The sequence below is a fragment of the Heptranchias perlo genome, chromosome 7 (assembly GCF_035084215.1).
Source record: "Heptranchias perlo isolate sHepPer1 chromosome 7, sHepPer1.hap1, whole genome shotgun sequence".
Classification (NCBI taxonomy): Eukaryota; Metazoa; Chordata; class Chondrichthyes; order Hexanchiformes; family Hexanchidae; genus Heptranchias; species Heptranchias perlo.
This window is the reverse complement of record NC_090331.1, coordinates 92294871-92312154: the sequence shown is the minus strand read 5'-3', so window position 1 is coordinate 92312154 and position 17284 is coordinate 92294871. Positions and strand designations below refer to the sequence as shown.

Genomic DNA, 17284 nt, shown 5'->3' with positions numbered 1-17284 from the left:
TGGCCCTGCAAGAGAACAGAAAGCAATATTAAGCATGTGGACAGATGTTGAGGTGTTACAGATGCCAAGTGATGTTAAGATCATTCGCTATCATGAATGCTGAGTGTTAGATTTCCGTCACCAGCCTCTTGTGCGCTCCCAGTCTCAGCGTCCGCCACGGACAGGCACTCCAGCGTACGGCTTAATTCCAGTGCCTGCTGCTTTGAGTCGTTGAGGACTACCTGGTGTGGCGGGCCCCTTCTGGTCCTTGCCCTCTCCCGGGCATTCTGGCATCTCTTCTCCTATCAAGGCAAAACACAGAGAGGCGTGATTGCGTGATGGTTGCATAGTGACCCGCTGCATGCATTGGTGTGAGTGGAGGTGACCGTGCGGGAGATGCATGGGAGGGTGCGTGAGAGACATAGCCATGAGATTGTATGAGGATTGGGTTGCGTGGTAGTGTTCGAATGGGAACTGGGGCGGTGAGTAAGTGCAGGCAAGGTGAGGATGATGGTTGAGTGGATGTGAGGAGTGATGCGAGGGCGTTGTGGTGGCAATGCAAAAGGAGTTGTGTGGTGGTGGAGGTGATGTGGAAGACGGAGTGTGGGAGAATGAGTAAGCATACTCACTTAGGCTGACCTGGTTAGGTCATTAAAGTGCTTCCTGCACTGGACCCAGGTTCGGGAGATGTTTCTGCTGCTGGTGACCTTCTCTGCCACCTCGAGCCAGGCCTTCTTGGCGGCAGAGGCAAGCCACTTCATCCCATCAGATGGGAAAAACGTTTCCCTCCTCCTCCTGACCCCATCGAGCAGCACCTGGAGTGAGGAGTCTGAGAACCTTGGAGCAGTCTTGCCTCTGGGCTGCTCCATGCTGCCAATATGGTTCTTTGATGCAGGAGGAGCATTGGAGGACTGCCCCTTTAAATAGGGCTCCTCCTGCTGACACCCTGTGATGCGGGTGTGCAGTGCGCCCGCTGCGCAGGTCTGCAACGGGAAACCCGGAAGCACGCTTAAGTACCTTCAATTAGGCTCCGATCGCGTGCGGAGCACCCCAATTTCACTGGGCGCGTTACCCACGTGCCCAGTCGACCCCCCGCTGCCAACCCACCTCCCTCCTAATATCGGGGCCTTTGAATGTATTTTTTAAAGATTTCACAACTTTCTGTATGGCATCACTGACACTTCTAGATGAATCTTCTATTTGTTTAAAGATTGTACAACTTGGAAATAAATTAAAAAGATAATTAGATTTATTAAAGATTGACCAAGCTGGGGCTCTTTTCTCTCGAAAAGAGAAGGCTGAGGAGTAATCTGATAGAGATCTTTAAGATTATGAAACGGTTTGATAGACGTAGGGAAAATGTTTCCACTTGCGAGGGAGTCCAAAACTAGGGGCCATAAATATAAGATGGACACTAATGAATCATATAAATACGTAGCAAAAATTCTAATTAGAGACACTGTACTGATTTCATAGTCCTAAATCTGCAGTACTCGTAATTGAACAGCAATTGATTCAAAATTACATAAAGTTAATTTTGCAATAGTTATAGCAACATGCATGCAATTGTCCACTGTATGTCAGGAACTTCATCTTCGGGGCCTGTTTTAAAAGTCAGTAAGATTAAAAAAATTGGGGTCAACTTCAACATCCTTTTCATTTTTTCCAGCAGATTTTTTTTTTCTTTAAACATTGAATATTGACATCAAAGAATGACTTGGATGAGTTACTGAGCCTAGCAGTACAAGAGAACTGAATTGACATTACAAAGCTAAAACTAAAGCAACCTAGATTAATAATGGTATCAATTAACCTGGCACAGGCATGATGGGCCGAACGGCCTCCTTCTGTGCTGTATCACTACGATATCAGAAAATAATCAATAAGGCTAATGGAATGCTGGCCTTTATATCTAGAGGACTAGAGTACAAGGGGGCAGAAGTTATGCCCCCTTGTACTCTAGTCCTCCAGAGGTGTTAGACCGCACCTGGAGTACTGTGAGCAGTTCTGGGCACCGCACCTTCAGAAGGACATATTGGCCTTGGAGGGAGTGCAGCGTAGGTTTACTAGAATGATACCTGGGTTAAGTTACGAGGAGAGATTACACAAATTGGGGTTGTATTCTCTAGAGTTTCGAAGGTTAAGGGGTGATCTGATCGAAGTTTATAAGATATTAAGGGGAACAGATAGGGTGGATAGAGAGAAACTATTTCCGCTGGTTGGGGATTCTAGGAGTAGGAGGTACAGTCTAAAAATTAGAGCCAGACCTTTCAGGAGTGAGATTAGAAAACATTTCTACACACAAAGGGTGGTAGAAGTTTGGAACTCTCTTCTGCAAACGGCAATTGATGCTAGCTCAATTGCTAAATTTAAATGTGAGATCGATAGCTTTTTGGCAACCAAAGGTATTAAGGGATATGGGCCAAAGGCAGATATATGAAGTTAGATCTCAGATCAGCCATGATCTTATCAAATGTCGGAGCAGGCTCGAGGGCCTGAATGGCCTACTCCTGTTCCTATGTTCCTACATAAGGAATTCAGGTTAGAATGTGGATCTCACTACCACGTGGAGTAGTTGAGGCGACTAGCATAGGTGCATTTAAGGGGAAGCCAGATAAACACATGAGGGAGAAAGGAATAGGGGTGGGAGGAGGTTTGTGTGGAACATAAGCACCAGAATGGATCAGTTGGGCCGAATGGCCTGTTTCTGTGCTGTACATTCTATGTAAGTCTATGCCACATCGTATTCTGTACACCTTTTGTTTGTAAAATCAGGAGCTGTTTTAAAACATTTTCCCTTTCATCTTACGGCAAATCAGAGAAGCCCCAAAACCTTCATGAGAAATAATCCTGAGCTTGTTCTTTTCATTGAGTGCTTCATTTAACGTATTGTGACACTAGGGGTATATTGGATAATCCCCGAAAACAGGCGCTGGGATCGTGGTGCGTGATCAACCTGCGCATCGTTTCGATGCAGGCAGCACGTAACATTCGTGCTGCCTGATGATTTAAATGATTGCTGCGTGCAGCCAGCGCTACCTGTGCTGTTGATTGGTCGCACACATCAGCAGGGGGCCCCAATATCGGGAGTGTCTAGCACTACTTAAAGGCAGCCTGAACCTCTTAAAGGGGAGGTGCACTGTGGCTGCGGGAAGCGGTTGAAGTCAATTGGGAAGTGAATCTGTGCTGCAATATATTGAAGAATGGCTGCGCCTGCAAGAGAGCATGCACCAAGGTTTTCGGATGATGCACTAGAGGCCCTGGTGGAAGAGGTGGACAGGCGGAGAGCCATCCTATATCCACAGCGGCGGGGGCCTGGAGGCCCTCCAGACATATGCTCAAGAGGCAGTGGGAGGAAGTAGCGGACGAGGTCAATGCCAGGAGCATAGCTCCAAAAACATGGAAGTAATGCAGGAAGAAGTTCAATGATTTGACACGAGTGGTCAAGGTGAGTGAGTTCAATTGTCAAGTGGCATCTTCTACCAACTGCACCACTAGCCTCATCCACTGCTCCACGCATTACACCCATCACCCACCTACCAACAAACTCTTTCCATCAGTACTCAACTCTTCAAATCAGATGCTTCATCTCACCCTCACATATTAACACCGTTGAAAGCTGCACGCCCACAACTCACAGGTCACACATGCTGGCAGCTATTCGACCATGACAGCCACATCATCCAAACATCTTGCAGGACACTCACTAACACACTTCCCTCTTTCTGGCAGGAGAAGGTGGCGCATTACAGAAGGCAGAAAGAAAGAACTGAAGAAGGATAGGTACGCCTACATGTTTTATCTCCCGTGGAGGAGACAGTGCTGGCCATCATGGGAAGGGCCAATCTGAGGCCGTGGCCACTGGTGGTGCTGGAGGTATCGATGATAAGGATCTCTGCATATCGAATCCTCCTTCTCGCTTCCCACTTCTCCCTCATCCCACAATCTTTTCCGACTCACATGCTGCAGATGGTGTGAGCATGTACATCTTACTGTCTCCTCTCCCTTCACCACAACTCAACCTGTGTCCCTTTGTCATTTAAATACCCAAGAACTGGAACCGGCACAGTTAAAGGAGGCAGAAGAAGATGACAGTGATGATGAAGACACACCGTCATTTGATCTTACACTCACAGCCATCAGCTCGGAGACAGATACTAAACGTAGTTTAGAGGCTAGAATAGAGGAGGGATCTGCATGTGGTGAGACACCGGGCACAAGTGCACAGGAGCCGGGGCGGGGGGAACGGACCGCAGGTGCTGGAGGGCAAGGTCGTTCACTGGTTCTGCTGCAGAGGAGTCGGATGATGACTACGATGGGCCAGGCTACAGAAGGCGGCTGATGGGCATACACAATGAAATGCTTGGTGCACTGGAAGGCCTGCCAGGAAGCCTATTCACAATGTCAAGGGGCATGAAGGAGTCCAGCTGCAACTTGGCACAGGGCTTTGCGCCAAGTTTGGAGCCCATCCTTTCCCACATGGAACAGGTGGTCACCTCCATTAGCACACCTGTGGGACCCACCATGATACAGCATCTGATGACCAATGTCACAGCTTCCATTGCAGCACAAACATCTGCCATCCAAGGTCTGACTGCTGCCTTGGAAGCTCGGACTACTGCTATCGTCGCTCTGGGTACCACTATTGAAAGGGGCTTCCAGGGCGTCACAGCTGTACAGCAATCTGTGCTCCAACAGATCACCAGGATTGCTGAGGCGCCGCCCCGGCAGAATGGCAGTGGCGCCTTGGAAGACGAACCCGCTGTCCTCTCTCAGGATGACAGCATTCCTGCTCCCACCCTTGCCATTCCACCAGTGCACTGGCCGTTGCCTGTCAGCCAGATAGGCCAGATTGCTGCATCCAAGGCTGAGATGGTGCAGTCTGAAACCGAGCTCTCTGGGTCCAGAGCTGCTCGAGGTCGTCCTCCAAGGCCATCTGCACTCTCCTCAATCGAAGGTCAGCAGCCATCCATCTCCCATGCTCCAGCCATTGGGGAAGCACCTCATAAAGCACTAGGAAAGGTAAAGGCACACGAGCGACAGGCACTAAGCGAATGCACATGTATGAATCGTCTAATTTTGTTTGCATAATTTCATGTGTTAATTTATAAATGTGGATTTGAATTTGCATTTGGTGGTGGTTTTTAATTCTGTGATAAGCTGAGGGAGGAAGCTATGTGTAATTATAAGGAGGACGATTTGATGGTCATGTGAGAGAGGAGAGGTAAGGAGTGTGGGACTGTTGGTGAATGGGGAGGTGCTGTTGAGGTTATTGGTATTGCTCATTAATAATCTGACCACGCAGAGCCCTGGCAAACAGGATCTGTCTACCTTATAACCTCCCTGCCTCTTCCTCCACTTCCTGCTGCACCTCGACCTCCTCCTTCTCCTCCACATCCTCCTCCACCTTTTCCTCCACTTCCTCCTCCATCTCTTCCTCCTCCTCCTCGTACTCCTCCACATCTTCCTCTGCCTGTTGTTCAGGTTCTCACCTGATAGGCGGTGGCAAGGGCTGTTACCTCATAATGGTAAGGTTGTGCAGCATGCAGTATACAACGACAAATCTTGATACCTGCTCAGCTGAGTACTGCAGGGCTCCTCCAGAGCGGTCCAGGCAGCGGAAGCGTTGCTTGAGGACGCCTATGGTGGGCTCGATGATGTTCCTTGTGGCAGTATGGCTCTCGTTGTAGGTCTGCTGTGCACATGTGTGTGTGCATTCCGGACCGGAGTCATGAGCCATTTCACAAGGGGATAACCCTTGTTGCCCAGTAGCCAGCCTTTCACTTGCCGCAGCTGGTTGAAATATAGGTGGCAAGGAGGACTGCCGCTGAATGAAGGAGTCATGACTGCTGCCAGGGTAACGGGCATTGACCTGCATGATCTGCTGTGTGTGGTCGCGCACCAGCTGTACATTGAGGGAGTGGAATCCTTTTCTGTTCATGAATATGGCCGAGTTCAGATATGGAGCACGCATGGCAATATGCGTGCAGTCAATGGCACCCTGCACTATGGGGAAGCCTGCAATGTGAGCAAACCCTCGTCCTCGTTCCTGCTGCTTGTCTCTAGCAAGAGGGAATGAGATGAATCTGTTTCTGAGTGGGTACAGACCCTCAGTGACCTCCCTTATACAGCAGTGCACTGCAAACTGCGAGATGTTGCTCATACTGCCAGCAGCAGCCCGAAAGGAGCCAGTGCTGTAAAAATTACGCGCCACGGTTACCTTGACAGCCACAGGTAATGCTGTCCTTTCCCTGCTCTGAAGCTGCAGTTGTGGTTACAGCAGTTGACAAATCTCCGTCACGACCTCTTTATTGAACCGCAGCCGTCGGATGCACTGGTCATCACTGAAGTTGAGGTAAGAGAATTGGTCCCTGAAGACCCTCCTTGGATATGGCCTCCTGCTGAGTGCCCTGCGCTTCCTCCTCCTCCTCCCTCTTCTAGCAGCTTGTCCTGCTCTGCGTGGCCTCTCTTCATGCTCCCAGTCATGTTCAATTCCCAGAAGAACCCCAGCAGGACACCCATGTCTGAAAGCAACATTTTTCAGCAGACTATTTTAAATGCCACTAACTACTGCAAGACGAGCCAGATCATTCTCCATAGAATATTGCAACTTTGGCCAAGTATAGGAAACTTCCAAAAACATGTACAATTGCACCAGCAGCCAGAAATAATCCAGCAACTAACCTGTAACTCCTGCATGATCCCTTTAAATAGCACTGGTGGGGGGGGTCCTTCATGCCCTTTAACTCCTGTTCAGCTATGCAAGGTTAGGTCAGTACATTAGCTGGAGCGGGGAGTTCAAAAATGCTGCTGACTGCTTCAAATCAGCTTTCCACACTGAGTTGCGTTATCATCTCCCTACTCTACGCACTGCCAGCATGAGGACCTGTGTAGACTGACAATTTTTGGACTTGTATTGTTTCAAAATACAAATTATAATATAAGATTTTTAAAAATATTTTCAATCCCTCACTGTCTGGCACTTAATCTGGAAAATACATTTGTTTAAACATTTTTTTTAATCAAAGTAACTGGATTGTACCCCAAATAAGACCTGAATCTGGAAAACAGAATAAACCAGACTCATTTTTATTTCACAAGATTTTCAGAGCTCATGGCCATATTTAGTTAGAAAAGGTTTCTAAGTGGAAACTTACTGTCAATGTATAACTGGAATTTTTAATAAAAATAAAATTTTGTTGCATTTTTAAGGCAATAATTCTATATAAATTGGTAAGTATTGATTCATCCTCTAATTCTATCTTTCTTGTACTGAACACTCGATGAATACCTGCCATTTGTGGATTTGTGGACATTTATTCAGATCTTACCTATACAGCAACATGTTGGTACATCAATGCATCATGCCTGTGGGGCAATCAACTGCTCCAGTGCTTCATTACAAACGTAATTCTGGACATAGACTATAACATCTATGCCAAAGTATTAAAAATGGAGTGTTAGCCATTCAAACAAAGTTTTGTAGCTAAAACTCTTTGCTTCAAACTGACTTCTGTATTCCCTTTTCCTCACTGAGCAGGTTATACCATTTTAGTTGAACCTCTAAATGAACCTCTGGGTCTGTTGTAGATTAATTGATGAAAATTAATTGGTATGATTAGTCAGCAACTCCCTTATCATTGCATCATGCACCAAGATGGTAGAAGGCAAACTAGATGGACTTTCGTCTAGCAATTCCTATCTTCCTATGAAGCAATCCAACAGAATGTTTTATCTCAGGGAGAGGGTAATGAAATTAGTGTGACCAGTTCTTTCGATACTTTCTGTCGGTTTGTCATGCATTGATGAGATGTACTGTCCCATCCTCCTGACTGAAATAGAAGGAGACAAAATGAAAGGGAAACACTATATCAAAGTCTCATACTATTATTTCCTTTTTCTGCAGTGGTAACATGCTTGCTACTGCCAGTGGAGACACTACAGTGAAGATATGGGATTTCACAAAGGTTGAGTGCATACTCACATTTACAGGACATCTTCATGCTGTCTGGGGCTGTTCATGGCACACCTGTGGTGACTTTGTAGCATCTTGTTCCATGGATAACACCGTTAGGATCTGGGATATTAACAGGTGAGGAAAATTTTTCTCCATTCTTTTTGTAGCTCATTTTTCAGATATCGGCTGTTACTTTCTGGTATCAAATATAAACGATCACTCAATGAATTTGCAGTGTAGCTCTTATCATGCAACAGCTACTCAGCTTACAGTGGTTGTTGGTGTATACAATTAATTTGATTTCACCAAAATATGAAATTAAACTACACCTACAAACTCTTCTGTATAAATACTAAAAACAATAATGGAAGTGGTTACAAGGTAGTGCCTCATAAAGGGTTCAGGTGAATGTTTATAAACCACTCAGATTTTGCTCTTGTGGTTCATGGTGTATGAAGCCGTGATAACCTCTGTGACCTTTGACACTTCAAATTATTTATTACTTCCTGTATCACTCAGTTTCCCACATCAAAGGCGCTTACTTTGTTAATCAGGACTAGGATATTGGTAGAGATGGAGAGTACTAATAGGTCAATGTTAAAATAAATACTGATACCTCATATCGTTTTATTCAGCGTGCATGGAAATGATTCCTTTAAAAGCAGCTTAAAAGCTGGGAAGTTTCGAACTTTTAGGCCAAACCTACAATGGTTTCAGAAAAAAGCCTGCACCTTTGACCCTGGCACTGTTGGTACGAGAATGTGCATTATCTTTACTAGCACCAGTTTAATATTTGTGTCTGCACATTTATAATAAATTCACAAGACGTCCTGAGGTTGTAAAAGGTGCTATATAAATGCAAGTTTTTCTTTCAAATTATATTTTTGATCGTTGTGTTAATTCATATTTTTCTAACCTTCCACTGTCGAAACTTAACACTATACCAATGCACTAACACACTCAGACCAGTATCACAAAGGGAAAAGTTTTACTTTAATTGACTTGTATACAAGGGAAGCTGTATTCTGAACAATGGTCAGAACAACCTCTTCACTGAACAAAGGAAACAGTTCACATTTATACAGTTTAATTAGTAATGTCCACCTGTCATAGAATATGGGCGTACATATACATTCTTTATTGGTTCAGGTAGTTGGTCAATCAAGTAGTGAGCCTGCCCCCTCTGGACGTCCATAGCTCATTCCTACATTGGCACGTAGGCCTCGTAGGCCTGAGCACACTAGCCTCCCTACATTCTTGAGCTGGTCATCAGTAGGACTGAAGTCAGTCTCAAGGCCACATGGCCTCTCAAGAAACTGTATTCTCATTATATTTTATAGTCAGCAATGCCCTTATCTGCTCGGGGGGCCAGACGGTACTAAGCACCTGCACAGCCAACTTAATTATCAACATACCAAGGCTTAAACGTAATTACACAATTGTGTCTTTCTGTGTGTGTGTGTGCTGTAGCTACCCCATTATGTGAGCCAAAGAGTTAACATGGTCAAATATCCATCATGCATTTCTTCTTTACTATGGTCAAGTAACTGTTCATGCATTTCTACATTAATATGGTCAAGTATCTCTTTATGCATTTCTACACCACCTCAGATTTTAATAATGGATTGGCTTATATTTTAATTGCTGTTGATTTACATAGGCTAATTTGTAACAATATAATATAAAGCACATCTGTGACTCACAGAGCAACCCTTGAGTAACTTTACCAGAGGCAGTAAAGATTCAAAAGCTGCATTTTCATTACTATTATGTGAATCCCTGAGTCCCTTTCACTGCAGAAAATCAAAGTTTGTGTTTGTGAAGTAAAGAAGATGCTGATTCAACAGAATCTCAATAAACTTCTCATGCTAACAACCCCCAAGCTTTTACATTATACTGTCAGAATATTCAATTATGAGGTTGAATGCATGCACTTGTCAGCTAAATAAAGGAATTAATTTTGGAATGTAGAAACCATGACTTTTTCCTGACTTTTACAGCCCGGTCCTCATAGGAACAGATGAAATATGAATTGAGCTTTTTGCAGCAGAAAAACAATTTTTAATGTCAAGAACACATTGAAAAATACTATTCTGCAACAGGATTCTCACTGCACACCTCTCTGATCTGATATGTGAATCTACCAAAATCAACGTGATTGGCATGTTTATAGCATATGTTGTCAGTCCTGAAACATGCTGCACGGCAGATATTTCTTTCACAGAATAGTCTGCCGCACGGATACTAATCTCCAAGCAGGCACTTTATCTACCAGCAGACTCACCGAGCAGTCTGTAGTTTCATTCGACCTGCATTCTAAGTGAAATTAAATTAAATTAGAGGTCATAAAACTGAGATAAGAAGTCACTAATAAATCCAATGGGGCTTTCAGGAGAAACTTCTTTACTCAGAGAGAGGTTGGAATGTGGAACTTACTACCACAAGGAGTAGCTGAGGCGAATAGCATTAAAGGGGAAGTTAGATAAACACATGAGGGGGAATGGAATGGTAGGTTATGTTGATAGGGTGAGATGAAGAGAGATGGAAGGAGGCTCGTGTGGAGCATAAACACCGGCATGACCAGTTGGGCTGAATGACCTGTTTCTGTGTTGTAAATTCAGAAGAGGTGAAAGTTGTTCCTATGGGTTGCAAACGACCCATGTCCTTGAACCGGTATAAATTCTAAAATAGTTATAGGTCTGGGAAATGTTTGCATTGGGAAATGTCGCAGTGATGTAGTAGGATATACTGTTATGGCCTTTGGTCAAGATAAGCCATATTTTCCTGTGTCTGTTTTGATGAAAAAGTAGAGGTGGGTAAACAGGGGTACAGCACCGGCAGAAATGGTAACAGGCTATTCATTCAGTTTTAGTACTTTTCTGAGTCTTGCACTTATCCTAAAAAGTGTTTGTGGGAATTGGAAAAAAAATAATTGTTTTGCTTAAATCTTGTTAAAGGCCAATTGTGAGAAACTCAGGCAGAGGCGTTTAATTCCAAATTATACCTGGAATTAGCTGAAAAGAGTTTTCGGGCACATAGGACTAATCCATTGGACATTGCTGGCTGTCTCTCATGAGGAGAGGATAGCTCAGGTGTACGGAGGGCATAGGAGATGCATCACTCACAGAATAGGCTACTTGAGATGGTCGATGTAGTACAACAGAGCCAGGCTACCTGCTCTCCTAGGCTCTCCAGTGCATGTCATGGTCATCCTCACTTTCCTTGTCCCACTAGAGAAACCATTTTGTACAAAATTGCCTGTATTGGAACTGTTTTGATTGTGGCTCATTAAAACCTACGAGAAAAGGGCAGTTAACACCTTGTATGAAAAATCACAAGGTATGCCAAAAATCCTACAGGAGTTTTTTTTAATTCATTCATGGGATGTGGGAGTCGCTGGCAAGGCCAGCATTTATTGCCCATCCCTAATTGCCCTTGAGAAGGTGGTGGTGAGCCGTCTTCTTGAACCGCTGCAGTCCTTGTGGTGAAGGTTCTCCTACAGTGTTGTTAGGAAGGGAGTTCCAGAATTTTGACCCAACGACGATGAAGGAACGGCGATATATTTCCAAGTCGGGATGGTGTGTGACTTGGAGGGGAACGTGCAGGTGGTGTTGTTCCGATGTGCCTGCTGCCCTTGTCCTTCTAGGCGGTAGAGGCCGCGGGGTTGGGAGGTGCTGTCAAAGAAGCCTTGCCGAGTTGCTGCAATGCTTCTTGTAGATGGTACACACTGCAGCCACGGTGCGCTGGTGGTGGATGGAGTGAATGTTTAAGGTGTTGGATGGGGTGCCAATCAAGCAGGCTGCTTTATCCTGGATGGTGTCAAGCTTCGTGAGTGTTAATTGAGCTGCGCTCATCAAGGCAAGTGGAGAATATTCCATCACACTCCTAACTTGTGCCTTGTAGATGGTGGAAAGGCTTTGGGGAGTCAGGAGGTGAGTCACTCGCTGCAGAATACCCAGCCTCTGACCTGCTCCGACCTGTTGAAAGGGACAAAACTTAGACTGGGAATCTGTGAGGTCTCACCTTTTCCCGCTCCAAAGAAGTCCAGTGGCACAAGCAGCTCTGTGTCCAATCAGCGGCTGGCATATCCAGCAAAATCAGGCGTACTGCATTGCCAATTGGTGCTGGTTGGGGTCCAAGTGTGGGGCCTGGCCTGAACCATCAAATATCAAAGAATTATTTAATTGAATTTTCGGCCTCTTTCCATAAGTGGGAATGGGGGGGACTGAGAGGGCATAATAAAGATGTATCCAGGGTTGGGGGGGAGGACCTAGCACCTTCCTTCTGGACCTGAAACAGTATGCAGCCTCCTTTGGTTGCTGGACACCCAAGATGTGCTCCTAGTAGCATGGGCATTTGGCATTTGGATTTAAATTAAGACGCCTCAAATTTTGGCAGTCAGTGCTTAAGTCAGTCCCAGGCAGGCGCATCCCTGCACTTACACCAGGATTCTTAGCCTCATGGCTTGTAGTGTCAGTGCAGCCCAGGGAGTCCTTATATTTCGGTTGATTGGCATTCTATCTGACCTGGAATTCCCAGCAACGTCATTAGTCAAAGGAGTGCTGCACTGTCGGAGGTGCCGTCTTTTGGATGAGATGTTAAAACGATGCCCCATCTGCCCTCTGAGGTGGTTGTAAAAGATCCCACTATTCAAAGAAGAGCAGGGGAGTTGTCCCTGATGTCCAGGCCAATATCTATCCCTCAGCCAACATTATTAAAACAGATTACCTGGTCATTTTCATATTACAGTTTGTGGAATCTTGCTGTGTGCAAATTGGCTGCCGCGTTTCCTACCTTACAACAGTGACTACACTTTAAAAGTACTTCATTGGTTGTAAAGTGCTTTGGGATATCCTGAGATTGTGAAAGGCACTGTATAAATGCAAGTTCTTTCTTTCTTTAACAAAGCTTATACCTGCCCAATGATGATTATTAGTAAAACCCAATAGTTTTCCAATTTCAAAACAGGGTTCAAAGTCATTAAGAATGATGTTGACCTACTCCATTCCAAAGTCCATCCTCTTCAGTAGTGCAGAGAAGTGGCTGAGCAGTGAGACTTATGAAGCTGAACAGCTAGAATATGATCACAAGAGTTCCCTTTGTTTCATCTTGTTCCTCCATGGTTATGCAAGGGATGCAGCAGCTGTTGCACCTTCATTGGAATGATCTGCATTGGTCTAAGGACTTTATACACACAATACCAGTGACAAAGCGTGACACAGTAGGGCTGATTTTCGTCTAGCTACCACCCTGTTTATGTCTGTAAATGGGGCGGTAGCAGGATGAAAATTGCAACAAAAGTAAAACTGCAGACTCGCTGCTGAAGGTCTGCCGGTTACCATTTTCATCACATGCTTCTTCCTCAATTGGCCCTCAAACCATGGGAAGACTCCAACTCCAACTCCAACCCTCCAACTCCAACTCCAACCCTCCAAAACTCCAACCCTCTGATCTAACCCTCTGACTCCTACTCTTCGAAACTCCAACTCTCCAAAACTCCAACTCTCCAAAACTCCAACCCTCCAAAACTTCAACCCTCCAAAACTTCAACCCTCCAAAACTTCAACCCTCCAAAACTTCAACCCTCCAAAACTTCAACCCTCCAAAACTCCAACCCTCCAAAACTCCAACCCTCCAAAACTCCAACCCTCCAAAACTCCAACCCTCCAATTCCAACCCTCCAACTCCAATTCCAACCCTCCAACTCCACAAACTCCAACACTCCAACTCTAACCCTCCAACCCTCAACCTTTACTGGGGGCAAGTGGACCAGTCTCATGGCAGGGCCTAATTATAGATAATTGTTATAGACCACACCCCACCCCCCAAGTCAGACACCTAAAAAGATGAGTTACTATGGTAACAGATTTCTACTCTTTCGTTGAAACAATATGGAGACACTGTCATCAAACAAAAAAACCTACAAAAGTTCCCCTTTTAAAGGGGCACAACTAATAGAAAATTAAATCATAAAAAAACAAAAGAAACTTCTCAAATTAAATAATAATGTTGTTTCCAGTATCAACCAAGCACTCCAGTCCCTGCGGTGCCCATCAGCCACGATAAAGCCTCTGCCTTTTCTAACAATCTATAAGGATTACACTAGCCCCAGGCTAGGATCTTCTAAGGAACCTGCAGCCTGGGTAACATTTAAAAGACATCAGACTTTATCTGAGTCTCTTGGTTGGGTGGTGGCCATTTCCAGGGAAATCTGGAAGCAGGTCTGGCACTTTTTTTTTTGCAGTCTCGTGTGTTCAATTACTTTATCCCCTTGCTGTTGTGGATGCTACAAACATTTTCCTCCTTCTGAAAACTGCTTCTCCGTTTCACTCCTGATGATTCCAGCCCCTCCCCTTTAAGGTGGCTGCTGCAGGCCCATGACAATGGGCTGCCCTGCCAGAATTCCTGCCCTCACAAATGGCGAGCTGCGTGTAAGCAGTGCTGGCAGCTCGCTTGTTTAAATGGGGCTCAACCACTAAAATCGATTGGTCCTCCCACCAACATCATCGTTTGCCCAGCCCACCATCCATCCTATCTGTGCCAGAGATGAAAATTAGTATTTTTCCTGCCTGTGGAATTCTCCCAGACAGATTCCTGTCAAGGCTTTAGAGAGGGGGTGTAGAGGAGATTTACAAAAATGATACTAAGGATGAGGGACCTCAGTTATGTGGAGAGATTAGAGAAGCTGGGATTGTTCTCATTAGAGCAGAGAAGGTTAATGGGAGATTTAATAGATGTGTTCAAAATTATGAAGGTTTTGGTAGAGTAGACAGAGAGAAACTGTTTCCACTGGCAGAAGGGACGGTAACCAGTGGACACAGATTTAAGATAATTGGCAAAAAAGCCAGGAGGGAGATGAGGAGAATTTTTTTTTTACACAGCGAGTTGTTATGATCTGGAATGCACTGCCTGAAAGTGTGGTGGAAGCAGATTCAACAGTAACTTTCAAAAGGGGATTGGATATATAATTAAAAAGGGAAAAATGCAGGGGAGTAGGACTAATTGAATAGCTCTTTCAAAGAGCTGGCACAGGCACGATGAGCCGAATGGCCTCCATCTCTGCTGTACTATTCAATGATTCTATAGGTTCATCATCTGAAGTTCTGTTCACTTATATGCAAAGGAATACAGACTTACATTTACCCATTGTCTGCTGAACCATGGCTTTCAGAGTTCACACCAGATCATGGCACAGCTATTGGCTTGCCCCTTTACACTGCAGAACATTTTGAGCTATCAAGATCAACGTTGAGACATCTGCCCTGATTCCAGTTATCGCTGCATGTAGCCTGTTGTTATGCCACCCCAATTAATATTCTTATAAATGATGCAGGAAAGCATGCTGCTTTAAGGTTGGGGCATAGCCACATGATTGAAAAATAGAAAGGGCTTCACTTGCATCTACTCTCAGAATAATTGACACTAACATTGGGTGCAAAGTGGAAAACAGTTCCATTGCTCCACCTGATGACTGCATAACTTAATTGCCCCCAAAAATTTTTTAAATAAATCTGCCAACAGTGACCAACGCAAAAGTTATTGTATTAATTTGACAATGTTTTGGTGATAACGCTAATAAAATCATGGCCATCATATTCCTCTACAACCCCACCCCCACCCCCATCCCCGATCTGGGAACTGGTGCTGCACCTGACCTGAACCGGCCTGGATTTGTGGACTCAGGTTATTTGCATGACCCCAACACAGGCCCACCCCTCTGGCAATGGCGTGTGCCCAGTCTGGGGGCAGAAGGACAACCACTGCTGCAGTATTGGCCACCAGGCCTCCAGCCCCAAGGATCCAATAGGTCCCTGAAAAAGAAAAAGGCCACTTACATTTTTGGAGTTCCTTGCATTCCTGCCTTTGTGCCTTGGACACTCTCATTTGAAGGAAGCCAGGTACAAAGATCTGTGGTGCCTTCTTCAGGTGCCTCTACACCTGGGTGCCCAAACAGCAAACCTTCAGGAAAATGAGGCAGGAGAGCTCGGAACTCTCCCCTCCCTGATTTAAACGGGAATGTTTTGCCTGCGCCTGCGATAGGTGCTGTCCCTCCACACCCCTTCCCTCACGGGAGGCCCTGGAAATCCCAGGGCAACAAAAAGGGAGTGGTGACATGGCGTCCCAATCTCTGCCCTCTTTGCCTCTCCTTTGCGTCTGGCAACCGAGGAAGTACAATTTCAAAATTTGCGGATGACACCAAATTGGGGTGTATAGTTAATACTGAGGAGGACTGTGACAAAATACGAAAAGATGTTAATAAACACGCAGAATGGGCATGTAATTGGCAAATGAATTTCAATATAGATAAATGTGAGGTATTACATTTTGGTGGGAAGAATAAGGAGGCCACATACTCCTTGGAAAATAAGAGTCTAAATGGGGTAGAGGAGCAAAGGGATCTGGGGGTACAGATACACAAATCGCCAAAAGTAGCGACCCAAGTTAATAAGGTCATAAAAAAAAAGAAAACAAAGCACTGGGGTTCATTTCTAGACAGACAGAATTGAAAAGCAGAGAAATTATGTTAAACTTGTGCACAGTTCTGGTCTCCGTATTACAAAAGAGGCACTGAAGAAGGTGCAAAAAAGATTTACAAGGATGATACCAGAACTGTGAGGTTATACCTATCAGGGTAGATTGGACAGGCTGGTGCTCTTTCCTCAAGAAAAGAGAAGGCTGAAGGGTGACCTGATGGAGGTCATTAAGATTGTGAAAGAGTTTGATAGAGTAGACATAGAGAAAATGTTTCCACCTGTGCGGGAGACCAAAACTAGGGGTCATAAATATAATATAGTCACTAATAAATCCAATCGGAAATTCAAGAGAAACTTCTTTATCCAGAGAGTGGTTAGAATGTGGAACTCGCTACCACAAGGAGTAGTTGAGGAGAATAATATAGATACATTTTAAGGGGATGCTAGATAAACACATGAGGGAGAAACGAATAGAACGATATGTTGATAGGGTGAGATGAAGAGGGGTGGGCGGAGGCTCGTATGGAGCATAAACACCGGCATAGACCATTTGGGCTAAATGGCCTGTTTTTGTGCTGTTCATTCTATGTAATTATATGTAATTCCCCAGATGCATAAGAGAGAATTATGGGGACCCATGTTTGTCGTGGTGTTCCCATGGTGGTAACCACAAAAAGCTTTCTTTCCCCTCAAAGACTCATACAATGGTACAAAAGTCCTCAAGACAATTTTGCATCAAATGTTTTAAAATGGAGGATACTGGGAGGTGGATGGAGGTGGACACCACCCATCTTAATGATGCTCTAAGGATGATACCCGATAGTGATGTTTAGTGATGCTCTAAACAACCATTGCTTCTTATGACTTATGAACA

General features: G+C 44.9%; 1 protein-coding gene across 1 annotated transcript in view; it reads left to right on the top strand.

Annotated features, from left to right (window-relative positions):
* The window catches only part of LOC137323411 (sperm-associated antigen 16 protein), a 982420-nt gene that overhangs the window by 606154 nt on the left and 358982 nt on the right, over window positions 1–17284 (top strand). The window contains exon 12 of the mRNA XM_067986887.1: window positions 7886–8071. Within this exon, the coding sequence (XP_067842988.1) occupies window positions 7886–8071 (186 nt within the window). The remainder of the gene's footprint in view (window positions 1–7885; window positions 8072–17284) is intronic.